Below are 27,398 nucleotides of genomic sequence, written 5' to 3'. Positions count from 1 at the left end.
GGTGGTACTGGCAACGGCCACATTCAAATGGTACCTTTTATGTGCCATCTGCACAGGAACCAGCACAAGTGCCAGTAAGGCGACGCAAGTAACAATCATGCTCGAATGGTGCTTTTTACGTGCCGCTGGCACGGAGGCCAGTTTTTTGCTCTGACAATGATCACGCTTGTATGGTACTCTTAGCACTCCACTAGCATGGATGCCAGTCATCAAATTTGATTTCGATTTCACTTGCCTCAACAGGTCTTTGCAAGCAAAGTTTAGTGTCCAATGAAGGAAAGGTACGCATAAGTGGGCTGGTTACACCCACCCCTTTAGCATTTAGATTACTCTCTTAAATTAAATGCTTATTTATTCACATTGTTTTGAATTAATAATGCATTATCTTGAAGCTTTGAGATTTCTATGGTATGATTGTTTTATTTTTAGAGTGATATTGTTAGGTAGATGTGAGAGGCCAGATCTGACTAGTTTTAACATAAACAGGGAGAATATTTGGGCCTGATATGTCCAGTATAAATGCTAAAGAGTTAACGACAACTAGTCAGGTTTCTATTGATCTACATCAACTGGTGACCTTCTTTATGTCACAAACAGATTGTTGCAAATCTTGAAATTTTTCAGAGAAATGAAGGTTATTAAACTTTTGACACTTTTGCATATGAATCAGTCTCTACAAACTATTTGTTTTCAGTTAGATAAGCTATTCAGTAATTCTATGTGGATAATGTTCTTTATTCTCTTTAGTCACCCACACACCTTTTTCTTATCTTTTTACCTTTAATTCCATACTTGTTTTTCCCTGACACTTTTTCTAAAACTTCACATTTATCTACCGTATTAACTAAAGTTTCATCTTCAAGATACACCTTGAGTAGCTTTTAACAGTGACGACATGTAAACCTATATCAGCAAAAAAAAAAAAGAAAGAAAGAAAGAAAAAAAAGTGAATACTTTATTCATTGACCAACAAACTTTGTTCTTCCATTGTCTATTTTAACATTGTTTCATCATCTCTGAGCTGCTGAGAATAAAATTAGACCTACTGAAAAACTAGCAGTGTTTTACTATCTATCTAGTAGTTTGTATATTCAGTGTCAAACAGTATTTTACTGTCATCTAGATTGTAGCTTTATCTTTTATCTTTTACTTGTTTCAGTCATTGGTCTATGCCCATGATGGGGCACCACCTTGAAGGGTTTTAGTTGAACAAATCAACCCCAGTACTTATTTTTTAAGTCTGGTACTTATTCTGTTGGTCTCTTTTGACAAACCACAAGTTACATGGACATAAACAAACCAACAGTGGTTGTCACGTGATGGGAGTACAAACAGACATGAATACAGACGCACACATATACATGTAAATATATATATATACAGCAGGCTTCCATACAGTTTCTGTCAACCAAACTCACTCAAAGGCATTGGTCAGCCCATGGCTATAACAGAAGACCCGTGCCCAAGGTGCAGCACGGTAGGACTGAACCCAAAATCATGTGCCTGCAAAGTGAGATTCTTAACTACACAGATTGTATAATAATGTATAATAAATAGTAAGGTGGTGAGCTAGCAGAAACGTTAGCACACCGGGCGAAATGCTAAGTGGCATTTCATCTGTTTTTACATTCTGAGTTCAAATTTTGCCGGGCTCGATAAATTAAGTACCAGTTATGTACTGGGGTCAATCTAATCAACTGATCCCCTCCCCCCAAAATTTTGGGCCTTGTGCCTAGAGTAGAAAAGAATAATGATCCTTTCTCATCTCCTCTGCAAAGCTCAGCATCTTCAGATCAGCTTTCACTACTTTGTACCATGTCTTCCTGGGCCTCCTTCAACAGATTCCATCCACTTTATATGATCAGCACTTCTTAATGTAACTGTCCTCATCCCTACATATCACTTGACCAAACCAGTGTAGTTTTCTCTCTTGCACACTACACCTGATTCTTCTTATACCTAATTCTTCTCTCAGTACATTAGCACCATGTCATATTGTGCACACTAGCATTACACATCCAATGGATTGTGCTGTTTTCATTCCTCCCTAGTCTTTACATGTCTTCTGTATTCATAGCCCATGTCTCACTACCATATAGCATAGCTGTTCATACACAGAAATCATACAACATGTCATATACTCTGAGAGAAAGAGACCTGTTGTAGCCAACAGAGATGATAGCTTTCTGCACTATGTCCATCTTATTCTTATTCAAGCATCTATACTTTCAGTTAATCCTCCACAACTAATTAGGTCACTACCAGTATATAAATACATACATATTTGTATAAATACATATACATGTATATATGTTTTTATATACAAGCATAGGTGGATTAAGATTCAGTGCTTGGGAACATGTCTTTTACTATAGCCTCAGGCCAACTAAAACCATGAATAATATGTCTGGGAAAATGGCAGTATTCATTGACAACAATTATCAAATATTTATTACTTGATACGAATGAATTCTTCGAATCAGTGCTTATATGGTCAATGGCATGCATAGACCAATTTTAGATTTTTCATGACAGAAGATTTTGCATCCAAATAAGGTGCATTGAACTTGTAATACCAAGGAACAAACAATTTTATACAATTTTAACAGGGTACCCTAAAACTATATGAAGGGATCCAAGGCAAAGTAAGGTTTTGCAATATAGAATTTCACTAGTCCTAATTACCAGCGCATCATTCGTGCTTTTAATATTAACTTTTGTGTTTTTATGTTAAACACACAAGCTACAGCTATCTGATCGGTCACCTGGGTAAATTGTTTGCTTAAAAGGAAATGGCATCACTTTTTCGGCCACCTCAACTATTGCATAAACCTCTTTTTTTATAGCACTAGATCTTTTTCCAAGAAAATTTGGTGACTAAAGAATGAATGCTACAGACTTATCATTTTGATTAAGACTATCCTTGGTAGCAGTCACAGGTGTGTCCATTTTGGTGGTTTGTTTATCTACTTTAGCATTGACAAACTTCATAATTGCTGTTTTTAAGTGATTGCCATTGTAGCTTCCTTTGAGAGCAGAAACTGAGCATTGATCAAAGGTCTCATTTTTTCAGAGAAGCAAGGAACCTATCCAGAATTGTAAGCAAACAGATTTGTCATATGAGATAAGGATTATTTATTAGTAAGCATGGTCCTTTCTAGAAATGGAGTTAAATGTGGGGTGAGGGAGACAGTCAAGGTGTAATTTGTTATGGTTAATATGATAACCTAGAATACAGATAGATTTAGTTGAAAATTTACATCTATCATTATTCAGTACCATATTAGATTTATGAGCAACTTCTTAGAATTCAGATATTGATGTGTCTCTCTTTTGTTTTACTAAATATGGTGACATCATCTAGACAGGAATACGTGCCTTCCAACTTGTTTTCATGAATAAGATTGCCTATAATGCAACGTAAGTTGTTAGACTGAAACAAATAAACTTAAACTGAAGCATGCCACTGTCTGTCTCAAAAGTAGTAGACACTAAGATGGTGGTTTGGTAGAATTAAGTAGGAAAATAGTATTTAGTTCAAAATTTGGCAGGTCACTTTTAACCTCTCAATTTTGTGGGTTTGATAAGATAAAGTAATCAAATACGGAAATTAATGTAATCAACTAGATCAATGATTGTCAACCATTTTTTGCCTAAGGACCCACTTAATTTGTGTCTTACTCAGTTGGACCCTATGAGGGTCCAGCTGAGTAAGACATGAATTAAGTGGGTCTATAGGCAAAATCCTATTGTATTTTTCAAATTCTATTGTATTTTTATTATTAAATATTATTAGGAATTGTATTAAAAAAATTTTTTTTAATATTTTGTGTACTGTAGAAGTATAACCAATTTATTGCACACAAACCTTAACAACAAAAATCTTATGCAGGCCCTGATTAAAAACCACTGAACTAGATTCTCCACCCCAGATATGTGGCCTTGTGCCTCTGTCACAAATCAATATTAGTAAACATTATCTTATGCCTTACCTCATACTCCACTCACACACAAAAAGACCTGAATCTATGGTATCACCTACAACAGTTCATTGACCTTCCTACCATATAAACATCAAAGCACTTACACATACTGCAATCTGTCACTAATAGGGCATTTTGTCTAAACTAACAAACTCCTGTAATGAGTATTATTACAAGATATAAGATTTATCATCAACAATACTAGCCTTGTTTGATTCCTCCTCAGGCTCTACTTTACTGATCTATAGAATATCAACTCAAAATCAAAATGGCACTCCTCATCATAAATGGGTGTACACATTACATCCATTTCTGCCTGCACAGGAAAGCAAGAATGTTGAAGTGAAATGGTAATTTCTTGTATGGGGAGCCGAGTTCATGACGGTCAAACCACTCATTTCTTACCATTATATCGAGATGCGTCTTCACCCAAATCATTCTAAAACACTTTTTTAGAAAGCACTGTCTCTTCTAGTGGATCCAAACAAATATAAACCACATACGGACAAAAAATAGCTACATCAGTAGCCATACGAAATTCTTTATTTGGTTGTAAATGACATCCACTGAGTTCCGCCCACTTAGTTTGCATCAATTATCTTTGATGCAGCTGTCACCAGTTTTCAGACTGGATTGCAAAATAGATGCAACTTGCCCTTAATGCTTGCCTGTGTCCTATATTATTAACCATTGCATATCAAAAAGTGCTGCATGGTCTAGGATAAAATAAAGTGCAAGTTTCTGGAATTGAAAACCTCTTGGCTTCTCTTAAATATTTGAATAGTTACTACTGTCATAAGGTTGTTTCAGCAGTTTTAACTGGGATTATTCTACAGTATTGTAGATATGTATTCATCCACATGTGTGCGCGCGTGTACGTGCACACACACACACACACACACACGTTTATGTCTAGTTATATGTATGTTTATATTTGTATTGTGTACACAAGTATATGTTTATACATAGATGTAAAATGTAATGGCTATGGAATTAAGATACTAGATGTGTTACCTAAGGAGATTTGCCAAATACTCTTTGATGTCTGCATCAGGTCATCTGATAGATAAGCAGGTTATATTCATACTTGCAGTTTTTGTTAATGGTTTGGTGATATTTAGCTAGAAAGTAAAATTGTTCTATTAAAGACCAAGTTTTGTGGTATGAAGTTTATAAGAAATAAATACCTCACTTCCACCCTATTAGACTAGCACTTGCTCCCAATCGGATTATCTTTCTTAATAACTCAATCCCTAATCCCCTCCCCTCTCTTCTGTCTTTTGCCATACTACCCCACAGAGTGGACAATGAGATGTGTGATGGTAAGTAAGAGAAGAGGATCATCATTGTTTAGAACAGACGTTAAACGATGATGATGATGATCCTCTTCTCTTACTTACCATTGCACATCTCATTGTCCACTCTCTTTTATTCTTCCTCATTTATAGGGGTCACTTTAGACCTTTAACTTTGCAATTTACATGACAATCCTCACAAAACAAAAAGCACCCAGTATACTTTGTAAAGTGGTTGGCATTAAGAGGAGCATCTAGCCATAGAAATCATGTCAAAGTAGGCATTACAGCATGATGTAGTCCTTTGACTTGTCAGATCCTGTCAAAACATTTAACCCATGCTAGCATAGAAGCAGACAGCTAAATGATGAGAGTGATGACAGCAGCAACAAGGAGTGGCTCAAAACTTATATACTCATTCTATTCATTTCTAAACCTCATTATCGAATCTCTATAGAGATCTGTTCTTTTGAGGTACCACTTAATAGTTTTCAACAGAAGGGTATTTCATAGTTTGAGCGAATTAGGAGTGGTAAAGCAAGAGATCTATTTTTTCTTTTTCATAAGACAAGAACCTTTGTCAAGATGAACATCACAACCAGTCATATATCCTACTGGTACCTAGATGCTACAGCAGCGTTTCAATATCTCCTGCCAACTTTATTTTCAATAACACCTGCATAACTGAGAATTCTCATAACTTGAACTTCTCCAGTTATGTTTGGCATGGACTGGACGAGACTTATTCAAGCAATATTCTTCAAATGGCTGCCATTACAAGTGCTTGAAATAGTATTCTACAGCTGGGTATCCTTTACATTTTTTTTTTTTTTTTGAGCAAATTTATTTTATTCCACTGGTTTTTGCACATCAAGGCTCTCAAGCTACTGGTTATGCTGGTAACAGTAAACATAAACATATCACCTTTGTCCACAGTGTCAACATGAAACCAGATGAAAACACATACATACACACACACACCTAAAGGGCTCCTGTACAATTTTAATCTCTGAATTTCACTTATAAGGCATTTTTAACTGGAAACTATAGTAAGAGACACTTACCCGTAGTGCTATGCAATGGGATAGTACTTAAAACAGCATGATTGTGAAGCCAATTTTGTTACCCCCACAGCCATGCCTGGGTCTAAAAAGCATCACCACAACATCCCTATCGTAGGGAAACCTTTGAGTGTTAATGACAGTACCATGGGAGCGCAAATGTTCACACAATAACACATGCACAGGCATGTGTTTGTGTGTGTTTATTATAAATATGTGTATGTAAGCTTTTGAAGTGTTTGGCAGTGGCCAAAGAGGATATAGTATGAAGTAGTGAAGATTGGTCTCAAGAGGCTGAACTTTGCAAAAAGGAAGGCAGGATCTCAAGTTGCAGTGAAGTACTGTAATGAAGAGGACCCATACAAGCATGGAAAAATAGATGTGAAACTCATGACTTGTGATGATGAACATTGGGATGTAATGGGTCTTTTCCTGATCATTATACTTGTATACAATCTTCATATACTACTCTTCTGTTCTTTATCCTTTCATCTATCACTCATCTCCTCTCCTATCATTGTTTCTCCTTATATCACTTACTTTTCCCCATTCTTCTGCATGTATAACAAGGAATGGAATGAAATTGAATGCCTATTTGTATTCAATCATTACTTATTCTTACTCTTCTTTACTGCTTGTCATCTCTTCCCCCACTCTCTTGTCCTCTTTCATCAATGTCTCAATGGAGACAAACATGGATTACAGAGGACTTTTTAGTTTTGCTAGGGATAAGGCAGCTTCACTAGTGCTGGTACTATCATAAAATGCACCCAGTATACTCTGTAAAGTGGTTGGTGATAAGAGAGTTATCTAGCCATAGAAAACATGCCAGAAATGTGAGAGATGATCTCTGACCTATGTAGAAGGACAGTAACTCTAAATAAGAATTCACTCTGTCTGTGATGACCCATGCAACCCATGCCAGCATGGAGAAGCAAATGTAAAATGATGTTGAAGTATAGTGCTCTGTGTTGTGTAGAAGTGAAATGTGAGTGAATTAATAAACCCTACTACATCTATTGAATGCTTCTTTTTTCCACTTTGTAAATTAATATACACAAAAGTATATGAATGTGTGCAAGCATGCACGCACACATGTATGTATTTATGTACATATATTAGGGTTGTTAAGTGCAGGTTCAGTCCCACTGCATAGCACATAGGACAACTGTCTTCTAATATCGTCCCAGACTGACCAATGCCTTGTGAGTGAATTCAGTAGAGAGAAACTGTGGATGTCTTGTGTCTGTGTGTGCATCTTTGTGTTTGACAACCGGTGTTGGTTTGTTTATGTCCCTGTAACAATCCCTTGGCAAAAGAGTCCAATAGGATAAGTACTAGACTTAAAAAATAAGTACTGAGGGCAATTTGTTTGACTAAACCTTTCAGCATGGTGCTCCAACATGGCCACAGTCCTATGACTGGAACAGAAGATTAAAAATAAATATTACTGGTTAAAGGACTGAATACTAGAATCAGAGTTAAATTTATCATAGAAAGGAATTGACTGTGATTTCAAGTTTCACCTGCCTCAAGGCTTGTTCAAATAGTACAAAATAGTACATACAAAATGTTAAGAAGATGATAATAAGTAATGTAATCAACCTTTGTACATTGTTATCGATAATTACTTGTGTATCTCTCCCAATCAGTTAAAGCATTTTAAGTACATAAGAGATGAGATTGTTATTAGTATATTGCTAGATATGTATATATATATATATATATATATATATGTTTGAACTTGTTTATTTTAAGAGTTACATCATCAAATAAATGTTTCTCTGTGTATGGCAATAAACTTCTGGTATCTCTGTTTTAACTTATTTTAATAGTTAAGATTTAGTTTTTCTCTGTCCAGACATGTTTTTATATTCACTACTAGGTACTTGACACATTCAAATATGTATTTTTTTCCCCGTCAGAAATATGCGGTAATAGTAGTTTTCATCACCGCTCTTAAATCTGGTATATTATTAATACTGATAATTATTTCAAATATTCACATTTGTGATATTATTGTCTATCCTATTTTATTTGGAATTCAGTCTTTCTTCTCTTTTAATTTCAAGTGTTCATTAGTAAAGAAAAGCTGTAAAGTTTTTGAAATTATAAGTACAAGGCTGGTCATCTGGCTGTTCATGAAACACTTCAGCATTCATTTTTTTAGTATTTGAAACAAGGACAAGTAATTACTGGTTAACCCTTTAGCATTTAAATCAGCCATACCCAGCCCAAGTAGTCTACCTGTTTTATGTTCAAACCAGCCAGATTTGGCCTCTAACAGCTACCCTACAATATCATTCTAAAACTATACAATCACATCATAGAAATCTTGAAGCTACAAGATAATCCTTTCTATTATAAGCATAAGGCCTGAAATTTGGAGGAGGGGCATAGTCGATTACATTGACCCCAGTACTCAACTGGTACTTAATTTATCAACCCCAAAAGGATGAAAGCTAAACTCAACCTCAGTGGAATTTGAACTCAGAACATAGCAACAAGCGAAATACCTATTTCTTTATTACCCACAAGGGGCTAAACATAGAGGAGACAAACAAGGACAGACATAGGTATTAAGTCGATTACATCGACCCCAGTGCGTAACTGGTACTTAATTTATCGACCCCAAAAGGATGAAAGGCAGAGTCGACCTCGACGGAATTTGAACTCACAATGTAACAGCAGCTGAAATACCGCTAAGCATTTTGTCCAGCGTGCTAACAATTCTGCCAGCTCACCGCTTCTTGAAGCGACAAGATAATGCATGATTAATCCAAAAACAATGCATTTGACAGAGTAATCTGAATGCTAAAGGGTTAAAGAGCTGAATACTAGAAGTAGAGTTAAACTTATTATAGAAAAGGATTGTCTGTGACTTCAAGCTTCACCCATCTCAAGCCTTTGTCATTTGTCACTGATTAACTTTTAATGAACTTGGATTGAATGTGGAAGCATGAAGTATTTACTTACTTGATAACTCACTGAGGTTCATTATTTATTGCCATAAAGCCAGTTCCATCCTTTATTAGGATTGCTAAATCCAACTAATAAAGGTTAGGTTTAGTTATCTTGATGAAAAAAGGATTTTTGCCATTCTAAAATCTACCAGGTTGTCTTATGCAAGTATTTTAGCAGTCATCAGAAGTTGAGGTACAAAGCACATGGCTGTTTTTGTTTCTTAACATCTTTGTGTGTGTGTGTGTTTACTGCATGTTTTTGTTCTTGCATTTTATTATACATCTATCAAATAGACTACTGTTTTCACTTTGCACCAGTTCATCAACATATCACATTTACATATGTGCAATAATTTAAAGCAAAATCACCCCCATGAATGTCAATCATATTGAAAGTGTGCAAAATGTCCTCATAAAAACCACTAAGTTTGATCTCCACTTAGATTTTGTATTAGCAAAATAACCCTTATTAATTCTGCTTTTAAAACTAACAAGTGGTTTTAGACAATGATTCTCTTCTTCAAGGGAGAGATTTTCTATAAGATAAGATTTGTTTCGTTTTTGTATTTGGTTTGCAAGATTCTTGATGTGAACTTGTATGTTCTGGTGTAGTGTTGGCATAATGACCCTCCCAAGATACAACAGAAGGCTTATATAGTTAATATAGAATTTGGAAGCTGTATATATAGTGTGATTAGAAGGGGTTTCCTGAAAGTTAGAAGCAGTGATACAAGTATGAGTTAATACAAGTGACAAACTGTGGGCAGAAACCTTTAGAGTAATCTCATAAAATATATCATGACCTTTTTTGTTGAAGTAAATGGCTTCTTAATGAAGTCTAGGATGGCATGCCTATAGAACAGGATATTTTGAAACCATGTAGTGGATATCTAGCTGATATTGCAGTTATCAGTAGTGGGCAGGACATGTAATTTAAGGAATGTACAGAAGTGGTAAACTAATAGGAGATACTTTAAGTTTTGAACATAAAAATTGTTGATTGTAGTCAGAGTGGAAGTTCATTGAGTGTGTGTGTGTGTGCACACACACATTCATCATTATTATCATCACCATTTAAAATGTATGTTAAATGATGTGTATGTCTTTGTATTGGTTTGCTTACATTACTGTAACTTAGCAGTTCAGCAAAAGAAACTGATAGCATAAGAGCCCGACTTGCAACAAAAAATAAGTACTGAGGTGAATTTGTTTGACTAAAACCCTTCAGTCTAATAACTGAAAACAAGTAAGATATGAGAGCGAGAGTGACTGATGGCAAGTAAACCTAAACTTGGAAATCATTGTCAGTCATTTCTTTGTAAATTGTTGTCTAACATCTGTTTTCCATGCTGGCATGGGTTGGACGTTTTGGCTGAGGGCTAGTAAGCCAGAAGGCCGCACCAGGCTGCAATCTGATCTGGCAAAGTTTCTACAGCTGGATGTCCTTCCTTAATGCCAACCACTCTGAGAGTGTAGTGGGTGCTTTTTATGTGCCACCGGCAAGACGACCAGTCAGGCAGTACTGGCAACGATATGTAAATATCTATTTTTATCATTGCTTTTAAATTGAAACAATTATAGAGTTGCTCTTGCTTTGTGCCTCAGGTCAGCTATGTTTGAGTAAATCTAAAGGCATTCAAGCCTTAACCATCCCATTTTTTTTTCTAGGCAAAGTATATTGGTGATTACACTATTTATTGTGCCATCTTTTTTATGTTGGCAGGGTATGACTTCAAGGATATTTGGATGTTATTTATAGTTTGTCAACCAACCTAACTATGTAAGAGTCATAGAAATTGGTATAAAATGTTTATTTCACAGATCTGTAGCAAGATTAGAAATGTGATATCAATATCAGGGGTATAACAGAAATAAACGATAATGTCCAAATTTAAGCGTCAGTAAAGAATTGCTTAGAACAAATGAAGGCATGACCTAGAATATGTATGTGTGTGTGTGTGTATATATATATATATCTTTGAAAAGGCAGCATGGATAAGGAGTAGCTATACTATATTTACTTGTGTATAAGTTGCACTCGTATATACGTCACACCCTTGATTTAGTGTTAAATCTTAATGCAAACATTTTTTTCCCTCGTAGTTTTAGCTTTGCCTTGTGTATAAGCTCTACACCAGTTTCTTCAGTTAAAATCAAGTATAAAATAGTGCAACTAATACACCAAGTAAATATTGTAATTTACTTGGTTCCAGATATGAGTGGAGGTAGCTTCTGTAATAGGTGTATATAATAACATCTAACATAACAATGGGGAAGAATCTAGTTACGTTAGTCCTTGTTTTGTGATCTCTATAGCCTAGATGTAACCAATAAATTCTCTAGTTTATTTCATAAATTTTGTTCCCCAGATAACCTATGGCTTTTCGTGGGCTTTGAGTTAGCAGTGTGCCATTTAGAGTAACAATTTCACTGTTCCTGTATCTGGTGGTAGTTTCAGAGGAGACAAAGTATAGATATTGTTAGTGTGTGTAAGTTTAACTTCTAAATTGTTTTATGTGCCAATGCCATGTAAGAAGGCACCTATGTCAGCACCATGTAAAAAGGCACCTAGCACCATTTAGGAAAGCACCTGTGCCAGCACCATGTAAAGAAGCATCCATGTTGGTGCCACATAAGACAGCACTTGTGCTGGTGCTATGTAAAGAGCACCTGTGCTGGATCCACGTAAAGATCACCCTACCGGTGTCATGTAAAAACCACCCAGTACACTCTGTAAAGTGCTTGGTTTTAAGAAGGGCATCCAGCAATAGAAACCATGCCAAAACAGACAACTAGAGTCTGGTACAGCTCTCTGACTTGCCAGCTCCTGTCAAACTGTCGAACCCATGCCAGTATGGAAAACAGATATTAGATAATAAAGATGATGATTTTGAAAACCACTGAGGGAGGCTGGAAAGTGACCCAGCATGGGATTTCAGTATAGTTGAGTAACCAATATTGCAGTTATTTTGGCATGTGTATTTTGTGTTTACATGTATCTGGCAGTGTGTTTTGTGTTTATTTGTGGAAAAGATAGTTTTATAAATGGTGTATCATTCTGGAGTGGTGCATATGTTTGTCAATAATCAAACATTGACTTTAGTTGTGAGGGATAAGTGAAACGAAGCAGGTAAATCATATTCTGTGCTCCTCACAAGTCTCTTCCAATTTTAGTATTCTTATATAAAGGATCAATAGGTGTGTGTAGCCTATCAATTAGGCTTTTTTGTGGTTACTTTTTTTGTTTATTGTTGTGTTAGTGATTTGTTGGCTTCTGTTATATTTACTATATTACATTGCACAAACTTAGTTATCTAGAAACTTGCTTGGTAGCTTGAAAGAAATGAAATCTGTCTTTACATTTTTTTTTCTCAATACATTTTAGTATCAAATGACTGTTATTCTGTATTGAGTACACCATATATATATCATTAGCATTCATTATTTTAACTTTCACTTCTCCATGCTTGCATGGGTCAGATTTATTGAGGCAGATTTTTTACAGATGGATGCCTTTCCTTTTACCAGCCCTTACTTGTTTCCAAGCAAGGTAATATTGCCCCATGCCCAAACATGTTTTTACAAACTATTGGAATTGAATGTAATTCATTTACAATGCATTCACATGATGTCAAGACAGGGTGGACACGGACACACATTTGCAGTGAGCATGACCTGGTAGCTTGTATCATGCTTTTGTTAATTGTAATAAGTACCTATGAAAGTGAAGAGCAGACTTAAACACCCCTTGTATCCTTTACTCAGCCAAACATTCAGTCTGTGACTACTGGTGAGAGTGGGGGTGGGGTGGAGGACCACACCAGCATATTGTTGGTATTCAGTTCAGCCAAACTCTGTGAAAAACTTGGAGAGGACTCTAAGATTTTGTTTACAGTTTGACATCTTTTGAATCAACCTTGGGAGAATATTGACATACTTCACTGCGATAGGTCTTGATAATAAGATAAATAAACAAATAGATAAATAAATTGACAAGCAAAGTACATTTTCAATTTGGTTGGCTAAACAAGGGATTTGTACAAGTATGGTCTACTGTAATATGAAGTAATTAGGTTATACAAGGTTAGGGCTATCATTGTTCTCTCTTCATTCTGTTTCTTGAAATCCTAGCAGTCCAATTTCAAGAGATTTCAGAATACTCACATATACAAATTGGTTGATTTTTGTTGCTATGGTTGGCAGTAAATGGTAACCAGAAAGTACTCAGATGGATACAGTGCTGATTGATTTTCATTAATTGGTTCAGAAAGAGAGTGGATAACTTTTTAGAACTGTCTTCTGTCTCCTTTGGCTGTTTCTAAAGAAGACAGTTCTCAAGGGTTAGTTGTTCTGTGCTAGCATAGAAAAAGTGTGTATGATAAAGTTGACCTTAAATTTATTTTGATCAAAACTAGAGGACTAAAGTTTATCTTGTTTTTAGGTTAAGCATAGTTAGAAAAGTAAGTTATATGAAATATTTGATTTGTGATAACATTTCCAACTTTATCTAAATTTATTATTAATCAGTCAATTGGAATATATCAGAAAATGTATTAGAAAATTTGTATTGATTTCTATATGTATCCAGTCTCTTTTGCCAAGTTTCGGTAATAGTTGGAATAATATTTTAAATGGCTTCTGTCTGTCTGGTCTTTTTATTGTGAACTTTTAAAGATTTGTTTTCATTAGTTGATCTGAAAGTGGTGGAGAATAAATTGTTGGATATGATATTATTTAGATTTAAATAGAACCAAGCCAGTTTCATATTGGATCATTCTATAATTTTAAAGCAATTAGTATTGTTGGCTAACTTCCTCTCTTCACGTAGTATGACCAACTGTGCAGCTAATCTGAATCTATTTAGATACCATTAATAATCATCAATATTCTGTTCATATTGTATCATGCTCTAAAGGTATCTTCTGATATTCTTCATATATATTGTGAATTAAATACGTTCACAAGATTTTTTAACGTGTAATATTAAGCACAGTTTATCATATAAACTAAAATAGACATCTTTTATATAATAAAAGCAGTTTGTGGTTGAGTGATTGTAAAGTCTTGGTGACAAAAATCCAAAAGTACTTTCCTTTTGCATTCAATATTTTTTTGTTATTTTTTTCTACCAATGTATTTTTTTAATGGTTAACTCAACCACACTGATTGTATCACTATAGTGTATATTTGTCTTCCACATTTCAGTTATTCACTGAGCTTATATCAACCATTATTTGTCTAGGCTTGCGCCTTTCCTTCTGTCTTTGACAAGTATTTCCTATCTTCTTATGGTTATTCACTGTTTTTGTTTGTTTTTGTTTTTTTTATTTATTCCAAGTCTTCTCATCCCTAACCTCAGTAATCTTCTGCTTGTGTTCTTCCTTTCAGCTTCAGTGAATGATATTTTTCCCTTCGAGGGAGTAATTTTCCTTAAAGTTAGTTTATCCACCTCAAGACAACTGTTCAAATGATAACAAACTGCAGTTATGTTTGTTATCTTCCTGACTATGCCACAAGAATCACTTTTCTATGATTGAAGACACCATTGATGTGCAGAAAATTGGTTCAAGAATAGTTGTATCAATCACAAAACAAATGTTAAAAAAAGTGCAAAAATAGAAAAAATTCTACTGTAAAACTGTTTTAAATATGAATCTGAAATTTATTTCAACATCGTCTGTTGGAGAACAAAAATGTAGTCTAACTGCAGGTAATGGTAGTAGTTGGTAGCAATCTTTTTTTAAAGTGAATATGGGAAAACCTTATTGTTGACCTTAACATTTCTGAAATTGTTCTCTGCCCATCCTGTTGGTTCTATATTGTCAATCATTTCAAAGGAATAACAAACAACGTACACAATAACAACAACATATTGGAATAGTCACAAACTGCAACAACCCTTTTCCTCTTTCTCTCTTGTGTGTGTATATATGCGTGTGACTAATTTTTTAATATATATGGTAGATAAAACATGCTATCTCTCTCACTTTCAACAACTCAAATGTTATTCATGAATTTGTAACACACACACACACATAACATTATTCATTCATCCAGAGCTAAAGTTTCACTCTTTCTGCCCTGGGTTTCCTGTTTTTATCACACCCTTTAGGAATGTGATAGAAACTGAGAAACCTGGGCTGATGAGAAAGTAAATCATCTGCTCTGAATGAATGAACTCTGCTACATGTATTGAGTACATTTTCTCACATATTTATATATCCAATTCTACACAATAATAATAATAATAATAATAATGATGATGATGATAATGATAGTTTGCCTGTGTTACAAAATTTGAAATGTTTTATAATGGTTTTGCTCTTAATTACATCTGTAAACATTCTTTTGTTTATGCCATAACCAGAGGGAGTGTCCATGACATTCATAGGCTCTAAAGATTTGTACATTGATGTGGAAAGGCAAATGATTTATACTCTGGGAGTTGATACTCTGAGGAAGAAAAACTGAGTGTCATGGTTAGAGCAGAGCTAGAGAAGAGAGAGACTCAGTTAGGATGAAGAGAAGAGGAAGGATGGGTGTGTTAGGTGCACCTAGTTTTCTAATCCTTATTTCTTTACTGCCCACAAGGGGCTACACACAGGGGACAAACAAGGACAGACAAAGGGATTAAGTCGATTACATCAACCCCAGTGCGTAACTGGTACTTATTTAATCGACCCTGAAAGGATGAAAGGCAAAGTCGACCTCGGCGGAATTTGAACTCAGAATGAAGCAGCAGATGAAATACCGCTAAGCATTTCACCCATCGTGCTAACATTTCTGCCAGCTCGCCGCCTCTTCTAATCCTGCCAACTATTACTATCCCTTCCAACAACTCAAAAGTAATGAAAACAATCATCCCTTTTAACTCAGTGAATCTCACTCTCTCCCTCTACAGTAAATACCAGTGTGATTTCTTTATAGAGCTAGATCTACAAGGAATTTGTTCTGTCCCTTCTTGTTGCACTTGAAATCAACAAACCTTAGACTATGTCTGGCCTGTATGAGAATCTATGGGCTCAAGCTGGCTTTCATCTCTTGGATTGGAAGCATCTCCTCATTGCAGCATGTTCTGATGGATATTATCCAATCTGGTTATGTCTCCCACACTCTTCTATGCAATTTTTTAGCCAAGAGAAATCACAGTCGTGGCTAATGCCGGTGTTACAAGCAAAGAAGTAGCAAATGAGGAAGCTTTTTCCTTGAGAGTAACCATCTACAGTGGATTCTTGGTTTGCAGAGTGGTGAGTAGGAGAATTCTTTAGGAAGGGAGATTCTCTTGCTGAAAACCAAAAGAACCATCATTTAGAGAGGAGGGGTACTTTGCAGGTTGTGCAGTGCCCAATGCATATGCTGCTTTCCAGTTGGTAGTCTTGCAGGAGTTATGGCAATTTTGTAGACCATGTATTTCTCAAGAAAGAAGCAAGGGTAAGAGGATGGATACAACCGACTGGGTCAGAGATGAAGTCATTGCGCTCAGGGATAATTAGCTATTGCTACATAAATTATTTGGTTGTTTGCAAGAAGAAATTGCTATTATTGAAGAATGTGATAGAATTTATTCTGTTGGATGGTTTGTCATGTTATGACATGGCATTTAAATAATTTAGGATAAAAAATATTCTGAATACATTATAAAAAAAAATATTACAAACTGATTTAAAGCTACAATTATGCAGGTTTAATATTGTGTCAAGTAATTTGTAAGAGAAGAAAGGAAATTCTAGCAGTCTATTTTGTATTTTTATGTGCATAGCAAAAAAAAGAAGTGTTAACTTTATTGAGAACCTCACATGATGATCTGACCTGCTAGAAATAGCAGCCAGGCCTCCCTCAAAACACAACCTATCATCTTAAAAGGGCATACTGGATAATGTAACCTAAGGTATATTATTCCTTTTAAATGTTGGGATAGTCATAGCTGGAATATCTTTGGTAATTTGTCTTCTCGATAAGTGCTGACTTGGGACCAAACAGCAACGACGATGGCGACAAAGGCCAACAGTTTTTGAAAGTTGGCACTTGTATTTGAGTAGTGCACTACATATCGTTGAACAGCTTTAATCTATGATGGCTTGGGAAAATGTATGATGAAAACAAGACTGCTTCATCCTATATTTTCTTCATTTCATAAAAATATTCTGCTGAAAACTGATATTTTACTTTGAGTTGGTAATACTATTCCAAGATATAAAAAGCATTGTAGCTTAGGGATTAAAGTATTAAACTTTAGGTCTGCCTATGAGTTGTACGCTCCAACTCATAGACAGACCTAAAGTTTAATATTTTGCTGTACACACTTTGATGTGTCTTCATCCAAAGTACTTCCCTTGCTTCAGTATACTAAATTAGGAAAATATGAGTGTTTTTATATTAACAAGGGTATTCATTCATAAGAATAAAAATAAATTGTTTTTGGGACATAAGCAAATTTCTGAATTTTTCAGATTTATATATATCTATAGTGCCATAGATAAATAGATTTAAAATGAGAAACAAAAATAAGTTAGATATTGTGTGCTGGTGGAGGGGGGGGGTTAAATTGCAGCAAATTCCTTTCAGATTTGAATTCTTTTACTTCCTGTTTAAAAATACTGAAACTATATTCTTATTATATGAAACTTTGTTTATAACTTTCTACTGTTCGAATTTGTTATTGAACTGCTTTCGGCATTAGAAAGGATTATTTCAGCAAGCAATAGCATTTAATCTGAATGCACAGGTTGAACGTACTTCTAGTTGATGCTAAATGTAAATATCTTTGGGTAGTATTTTTGCAGAGGAAGAAGATTATTATAAATGAGTCATCACGCTAGATATCTTGAGTTATAGCTTAAATTATAAGATACAGTCGCTAATGGATTGTGATTGGTCATTTCGGTTAGCTTTGTTTTCTCAGTTTAACACTTCAATGTTTAGAATTAATTGCCATATTAGTACTTTATGTTTGTGTTGATTTACACATGAAAACCACTCCTGTTGTTTACATGTTCCAATATTGTATTTCAAACCTAACCAGTTCTTGGGGAAGCAGTAACTCAATATATGCTATTCTAAAATCAAGGTTTTGCATAATTGGATGGAACTGCACTTAGAATATCAGTATTTAAACTTTCATTTTATTTTATCAAACTAAAAATAAGATAAATCATTTGTACACAACATTGACAGTAAATAATAGATTCTTTCATTGTCTTCATCATCATCATCGTTGTCATCACAGCCATCATCACCATCACTATCACTCATCACCACCACCATCATCATCATCATCATCAATAGCGTTAGCCTTGAGCTGTCCATTGCAGGATGTAGGTGTTTCTCATATTTCTCTAAGTTTCACAATCCTAAAAGATGTGAGGCCATCTTTGAATCGGTGTAGGTTGTCCCTCCATTTACTCTTTTGTTATAAGACCTCTTAATTTTAATTAGTGTCCATTTTGTTGTTAATTTTATCCATAATTTTGTTTTTCATGTTTCCTTGGCATAGTTGTTGCTAGGTTAAATGCAGGACAATATAGAATTTATGTAAATACATTTATTCATACATGCCAAAGCTAAATAACCCCTCCTTATTCGTGTCAAACGTTCTCTTTTAATCCAGCCATATTTATAAATATTTTCTGTCCAGAAGTGACCTGTTTATAGCTATTAAATAGGCAACTCAAGTATGTTTCTGAAACAAACAAAAAAATTATGAGTTTTTTTTTCTTTTAACATAGCAAAATAAGATTTTTTTTTCAGTTACCTAACTTGAGAATATAATTTTGTATCACATCAAATTTAGCAGTCATTATTTCTCACACAAAGGACTAAAATTCTTTGCTACAAAATACAAAGCCTTAATGTCATCATTCACACAACATATAAAAGACCAAAACAAAAACAAGATTATATAGATTACAAGCACTCACTTGCATAACATTCTGCTAAAATAAGGAAAACATGACACTAATCTACAAACAATACATCAGGTCCTTTATAAAGGTGCCAGCCTTGTCTAAGCTTCCAATCTATCTGCCCCAAATCATAACAAAATACAAACAATATACTCTTTATAATAACAGTCTGCACTATCATAACAACTTCACACAGCAAAACAAAATTCCTTGAAAAACAAAGACCATCAAGATACACTACATGTGCAAGTCCAAGCAAAAGTCTATTATAAATCACGCTACACGTTAAATTACAATCTCTAATACACTCATGAACACTGTTCCAAAATGCATTTTCTTCGACAGAACAAGACAAATATAAACACTTGTGCACACTAAAATAACCACAAATTAAATTTCTTTTCTAGTTCTGAATTCTAGTTTCATTTGCAACTTATAATAAATACCAGAGAACCACAACTGTCTTTTTTAACTTGCTTTTAAATGATCCTGTAAATCTCTAGACATAGAAAAAAAAAATCAGAATGGACAGGAAATATAATGCATATATTTTTACCTGAGTATTATAATGCAACCAAATTTTCGATGTAACAGAATGTGTAGGGTGGTCCAAAATCAGATTAAACAATATCATCCCTCTTTGTTTTGAAATTGCAACACCACTTACCCTATAAAGTATTGTGCTCTCTATTTCAAGTTAAACTCATTCCTTCTTTCTCTCTTTCTCCTTTCCTGTCTCTTAGACATCGTATACCACATTAAGAAGCTCTCTCATTGCTCAATGTTGAATCTGTGGATCACCACCGAATGTTTGATTGGTTACTTTCTTATCACATGTTTGCTCAAAGTTATTCAATGCTACTCAATAACCAAAATGCTCTACTTTTTCTTTCTTAAAGGACTAGTGCTATAAGATAGAAAATGTTAAGTATTTTGGTTATTGGATAGCATTGGACAACTTTGAGCAAACATATGAACACATTAACTCTATTCATATTACGTGTATTGTTCTGTCTGCATAGGATTGGTTCCCTAGTTATATGCACATTTTCTTTTGATAGTTCACTTATTTATGAAACAAAAAAAAAAAGGAAAAAAAGGAAGTATACTTAGGTGGTTTATTTTTCTTTTTTAATTTGAAGGAAATATTAAATCACAATTTAAGATAATTGAATTGGTTGATAATACAATTTAAAAAAGAACATGTTCTAAATTTGAATTAGTAATTTACAACGACCTCGCCCACAAAATATTCAAGTCTCTAATAAGCAGTTCACTATGACCTATCGTGTGACCTAACAACATGTGGGATCTTGAATTTTTTACTGCTTGGTACAAATATTTGTCTTGACATATTCTCACAAACAAAGGACATAATACTATGTTGACTCATAAAAAGTATTATGTTGGCATTAAAAATCACCCGCTCTCGCTCCATATATTTATTTCCTTGAAAGTATTTGTTGAATGCTGAGTAACAGTCAGTTGTTTTGTTCCACAAAATCGAAGTTTGTCCTTGGAGTTTTGCTTTTTTTTCTTCTCCTCCCTTTCTTTCATCTGTGTAGCTTATCTAATCTGATATTTTAACTATGATTGGAATGCTCTTTCTAAAGGAATCTTAACTAGCTGACAGATAGCTCTTAAATGTTACCTCTTAGCTAACCATTGGCTACTTCTTTTCCCTAATGATTGTAGTAATTGTTTATAATCTGTCTGTGGACTATTGTGTGTGTGTGTGTGTAAGAGAGACAGAGGGAGGGAGATTACCCGACAGACAGACAAACATTCTTTAACCATTTGATCTCTTGACAATTGTAGTCAGTGAGAAGTGGGTTTTTTTTCATTTTATTTATTTGCAAGATTATTGTAGACATGTTATTTTATCTTGCTTTTTTTTTTTGATAAACAAATGAAGTACTGGGCTCAAAGGAGAGTAGTTTAACCAAATCACGGCTACTTCATTTCACTTCTGTGGTTTATTTCTCTTACAATTTCTTATGTAGACTATCTTAAAATTCCAAATTAGTTACCTGAATTCACTGGTTATATTTGACTTAAGTAGATAGGAATTATATTTTTAAAATGTTCTAATAAATTCATAAATGAAAATCAATTCTCCATAAACTGGGTCCTTTTAAAACTTTTATCTGCTCTCAGATTTTTACTCTGAAATTATGGCAGTATTTGAAAAGATTCACTATTTTGTGACTAATTGATTAAAAATACTCTTGTCTTTATAATTAAAAACAATTAAACTCTCATATTAAGATTTATTTAAATTAATCAATTTATTGGGGTATAGATCATACTGATTTGTTTAAGACTTATTAAAAATCTAGTTTGAAGAACTGGTAGCTTTTAATTTTAATTCTCCCTGTTCTGTTGCTTATAAATATCCTACAATAATGCATAAAAATAAATAATTTATAACACATTTCTAGCACTCTCATTTAATTCTGTTCTTAATTAATATCAGTTATCTGTTTGTCTGTAGATTTTAATAATTTTGTATGAAATTATGTCTATACTGGCTTCTAGCAATCAAGAAAAATCTATCTCTTTTATTAAAGAATCCTTCCTCGTAGACAACCTCTATCTGCTCTTTGGCCCATCATATTGTTCATTTTCCTTCCTGTCTTCAGACATTTAGTCATTTAATCCTGCTGCTTTATACATTATTCATTCAACATTACTTGCTATCGCATTTGTCCTTCTTTTGTTACCAAAGCCATATATTTCTCATCTTTCTTTGGCATGCTGAATCCACACTGTCTCTTTCAGGGCCAAACACAAAGCACACTAATACACATTGACGGACACACGCGTGCATGCATTTTGTGCTGCTTTTAAATTCCTCCGTCCAGTTTTTCTGTTTTTCTCAGTTACTAATTTGATCCAATAAAACATTAACTATAAATATTTTACAAAACCTTTTTATCACGTTATGGGCTCTACATCCTCTGAGAAAATATTTTTATAGATTTATTCAATATGGGCTATTAGTAACATGTAGAACATTTATGTTTCCACATTCACCATCTATCTCTTTTATTTTTTTTTTAATGTGATTGCTCTGTTAAGCATGCCATTTCATAAACCAACAAAGGAGCCTCTATGTGGTTGCTCAAAATGCTAGACATAGCAATCAAATCTACTTCAAATAATATTTTAGTATGTTGTGAGAAGAGGACGTCTTGAATGACGCAGTCTTAGGTGCATTGTGCCTGGTTAAGTAGAATGATTTTGATCACAGATCTGACACCAGATTAAAACAACAAACAGGTGTCCTTGTTTTCTGTCACCTATCTGATTGCTTTTCTCTGGGGTTCCATCATACTGATTTGTTCAATGTTGTAGTTTTAAGTTCTTTGTCTTCCTGTCCTACTGAGTAAGTTGACTGTATAATAATGGCATGTGTCCAGAGCTCCATTTGGTTTTGCCTTTACATCTATAAACTTCACCTCTGCTGTTGATTCTCCCAAGTCTGCATACTTCATGATGTTTATAATCATAGAACAAATATGGAAAAATAAAAGAAGCAAATAGATATTAGAAAACAAAAGAATATTTGTCCTAAAGTCATTACCAAAATAATTAAGCAATGCCTTTACATGAATACATTTGTCTGTAATCTTTTACTCTTGTTAGTCAATGGTAATGCTTAATAAAATAGTTATCTAAATTTGAGGAAAGGTCCTGCCTAAATTGTCATATTTTTCCTCTTCCTCAAAGTAAAGAAATATCTAAAGAGTCTCATCAGTCTGCAATGCGTTAGATATAAAGTTGAACCCCTTTTGGACTAAACTTTCATGTGAAGTTTGAAAGGAAGAGGATACCTCAACTGATTTAAATGGAAAATTTGGTGTGCAAAATCAGTTGCTAGATATTTTTATGATCCTTATATATGTTTGAAGTGTCAGTGGTGAATGGAGTGAGGCAAGGACATGTACTTTATTGGGTTTTTTTTAAAATCAAGTGCATGGATGATATATCCCAGGACTAGAATTTCTGAATTAAAACTGAAACAGTAAGCAATTCTTAGAATTTCAACACCTGCATGAATATGGAAATAAGTGTAGAAGTAATTTTACAAACAGCAATTGATTAGTAAAAATATTGAAAACTAAAGTGCAAAGAGCAAATAATGTTAGATATTGACTCGCCTTCCCACCCTCCCACTCTTGAAACCAAAAGCCATGTTATCCAAAACTATCTTCTTCCTGACATTATCATTGCCAATATTGTTTTTTAACAAAAGACCTTGAGCATAAAAATCAACATATATGAAAGTGTTGTCTAATGTCCACAAACAATACATAATCCATTATAAAAATGTTAAATTAATTAGTAAAATCATTTTGCTGTGAAGAAAAGAAGTCATCTAACGTTTCTTGGTAGGACCTTTTATTAGAGGGAGAGTGAGAATGCTTATTGATAGAAAATAATTCATCTCTAATGAAAATGTTTGCTCAAAATATTAGGCTTCTTCTCTTCTTCATAGCAAAACAATGTCTTTCACTTTGTGAACTGTTTGTATAAACAAGTTAGTCTATTTGGTGAGACAGTTCAAAAATAAGTGTTGCATGTAATTGGGAGTTATTAATTAGGAATTATTAGTTATGTCTTCACAAAGGAAGTGGCATAACATCTGAATGGTGCTTAGTTATATATATATATTTGTAAATAGTCTTGTGGAACTTAAATTTGATATATCTTTCACTAGACTGTTGCCATGCTGGGGCAACATCTTGAAGTGTTTTCGGTTGAATGAATCAACCCAGAACTTATATTTTAAAGCCTGGTACTTATTCTATCGGTCTCTTTTGCTGAACCACTAAGTAACGGGGATGTAAACACGCCAACACTGGTTGTCAAGCAGTGGTAAGGGACAAAGACACACACACAATGGGCTTCTTTTAGTTTCTGTCTATCAAATCCACTCACAAAGCTATGGTTGTCTGAAGATGCTTCTCAGTGGGACTGAACCCAGGATCATGTGGCTGTGAAGCAAACTTCTTACCACACAGCCACACCTGCGCCTGTATATTTATTTAAAATATAATTGTCCAGAAGTTGATGATGATGATGAAGTTGTATTAATGAGAAATGAAGATATCTAAATATGCCCCTTCTGCCAACAATAAGATAGAATACCTAAAGTAGATTTGAACTTTTGTTCTATGCTTTACATTATTAATACAGACGATAGGGGTGAGATGCAAAAAAATCCTTTTCATAAATCCTATTCAGTAGACTAAACTTCGACTGGATTTGAACTTTCATCCAATACATTATAACGATCAATAAATGAATAAATAAACCCAAAGTATTCTATGCAATGAAAATGGTTGGAAAGTAAAATTACATGCCATGTGATGATATTAAAAAAAAACTATACTGGATATTCTGCTGTGTCTGGGGAGAGTCATTTTCTTTTTTGCCTTATAATGTAACACACTCACCAGTAAAATTTCCACTTTTTTCTTATTTTTATTTTCCTAAAATTTTTGTTGCGTCTTGCAACCTTTTCAATAGTCTTGACTCTGTCCGTTATTTACACTCTTCAACACATGAACTCATGTAAAGAATCTTGCAAAACAAATCCAAAAACGAAATATACTGAATATGTTCCTTGTGAATTATAAATCTTTGCTCTTGATTTAATATCTAAGTTAAAAGTTGTTTGTTTGTCTTTTTTACAGGTTCAACGCCAAGTAATTACCAATCTAACAACACGAGATGAAGCATTGGAGTACATCGAAAAGCTTTGTCTCCAGCTCCTTTTCACATTGTGTGCAGTGCCATTACATACCATCCAAGATGTGGAGGAACGTGTACAAAAAATCATCCCCACATCAATTAATGTATGGACGATACGAGAGGCACAAGGTGCCCTCGAGAAAGGCAAAAAGAACACGTTGGTTTTGCCAGTGGAGAAGGTACACAATCTCCTCATCAAGGTCAGTTATTTGATATTTTATAGTAAATATGCCTGTGCTCTATCAACGAGTTCAGTGAGTTTTTATTGGACTCTTTATTAATCAGGTAGAGATTTTCAAAATGAGAACACGTTTTTAGATTACTCATGTAATACACACACACACAAAAAAAAATTCATTTGTGACAATTTCTTCATTGTTGATATTTTCAACTTAAATAACCTGCTTATTGCCAGGGAGTAGATATTCAAATTATTGTAAAACAAGCATTACAGTATCATCATCCCATCTGTTCTTCCTTGTTAATATGAGTTAGATGAGTCATCAAAAGGCGGGCCAGTTCTTATTTGGAGTAACTGCTCCAGTGTGTGTGTGTGTGTGTGTGTGTAGAGAGAGAGAGAGAGAGGGGCGTGGTTGTGAGTATATCTGCATGTATACTTCTCTCTCTCTTTCTCTTTCATCATCATCATCATCATTTAATGTCCCTTTCTCCATGGATGGTTTAACAAGAACAGACAAGCCAGAGGTTTCTGTCAGGTTCTATGTCTGCTTTGGCATGGTTTCTACAGCTGGATGCCCTTCTTAAGAGTGTACTGGGTGCTTTTTATGTGGCACCAGCACCAGTGAGGTTGCCAAGTATCTGCAAGATAAATTCCCTCAACTGAGCTGGGTATAGACTGGAGAAAGAAACTATGAGAGGAAGAAGGGCAGGTGTCTTGCTGAAGGGGTGAATAGCTTGCCCAACTGGAAAGTGAGAGAGAAGAAGAAAGAGTTGTGAGGTCTAGATACAACATAAGACAGAATAGGAAGTGCATTGAGTAAGAATAGCATGACTGAAGATTAGAAATAGGCAATGGGTTTGATGCAGAGGATATCAGTTCAATGTAGCAAGACGTGAAGAAAATAGATGTATATATCCTCATCATCATCATTGTTTAACGTCCGCCTTCCACACTAACATGGGTGGGATGGTTTCACAAGAGCCAGCCAGGCAGCAACATGCACCAATATTCTGTGACTGTTTTGGCAGGATTTTTACAGCTGGTGCCCCTCCTAACAGCAACCACTCAGCACAGTGGACTTAGTGCTTTTTACGTGGCACAAGCACAAGCAAGGTCAGTTTCAGTAAGATTTTTACAGCTGGATGCCCTTTCAAATACCAACCAGTTTACAGTGTGGACTGGGTGCTTTTAAGTAGCATCTGCACTGACAGAGTCACCAAGTACTCGCAAGACAAAAAAAAGGAAAAAAAACTTTCAAAAAGGAGGAGGTGGTCTTGTGTTGGATGATGAAAGGTTATAGTGAGACAGAGAGACAAACATGTGTCCTGGTGTAGAGGAAGTACAAGATGACCTGGCCAGAGAAAGTGAGAGAGATCAGGAATAAAAACAGAAATAGGTGTGCTACCACAAAGGAAATTCATGGTAACCTAACCTGAGGGAAGTGCAGGAGAAAGAGAGAGAGAGAGAGAGAGAGTGGGAGACAGCAGGATACAGATGGTAGCATACTCACAAGGGACGAGAATCAGAATATAAACAGGATGGTTGAGTAAAGGAAAAGAGAGATATAGATGGTGATAAATGTCAGGCATACCTTGAGGTTCGAAACGCCATAATATGTGACAGGATATTGTGAAGGAAATGTGATTAAAGAGTGCAGAAGGGACAGGAGTGAGTGGCAAAAACCTGGGTGTATATAGAGTCAGGGATGGGGAGCTACTGGATAGCCGCAATGATATATATTTCTTTTCATGTAATCTTTCATGTTACATGAACTAATGAACAAGATGTTTCTGATTTTCTTTTATAGTATTTTTCTAGTTTATTTTATTTTATAGCTTTGTGGTATCAAAAACAGCCACTTTTTTTGTTGTATAAGTTTTGTCTTATGCCTAATTGTTAGAAAGTTCTCTAATAATGTAAAAATTGTTACGATGGCCTAGCTGTATCCTTTAAATCCAAACTTTAAGTTTGGGTGCTAAAAAGCAACCTAATGATTCACATTAGCCATACATGTTGTGTACTTTCAATCAGTATAAAGAAATGATTAACCAAATTAAAAATTGAGGAACCAGACTTGGTGGTACCAGAAATTGATGCCAGAGTTTTGGGATTTCCATGTTATATTTTTTGAACGTGGCAGTTGCCGGCATCGCCTGACCGGCGTCCGTGTCAGTAACACGTAAGAGCACCAACCGATCATGGCCATTTGCCAGCCTCATCTGGCCCCTGTGCCGGTGGCATGTAAAAAGCACC

At 34.7% G+C, this 27,398-nt stretch overlaps 1 protein-coding gene across 2 annotated transcripts in view; it reads left to right on the top strand.

Moving 5' to 3' along the window:
- The window catches only part of LOC115211132 (son of sevenless homolog 2), a 117,194-nt gene that overhangs the window by 27,272 nt on the left and 62,524 nt on the right, over window positions 1–27,398 (top strand). For both annotated transcript variants that reach the window (XM_029780077.2, XM_029780078.2), the window contains one exon: window positions 24,907–25,164. In XM_029780077.2, the coding sequence (XP_029635937.1) occupies window positions 24,907–25,164 (258 nt within the window). The remainder of the gene's footprint in view (window positions 1–24,906; window positions 25,165–27,398) is intronic.

The sequence above is a fragment of the Octopus sinensis genome, linkage group LG4 (genome assembly GCF_006345805.1).
Source record: "Octopus sinensis linkage group LG4, ASM634580v1, whole genome shotgun sequence".
Lineage (NCBI taxonomy): Eukaryota > Metazoa > Mollusca > Cephalopoda > Octopoda > Octopodidae > Octopus > Octopus sinensis.
This window is presented reverse-complemented; position numbering and strand designations above follow the sequence as displayed.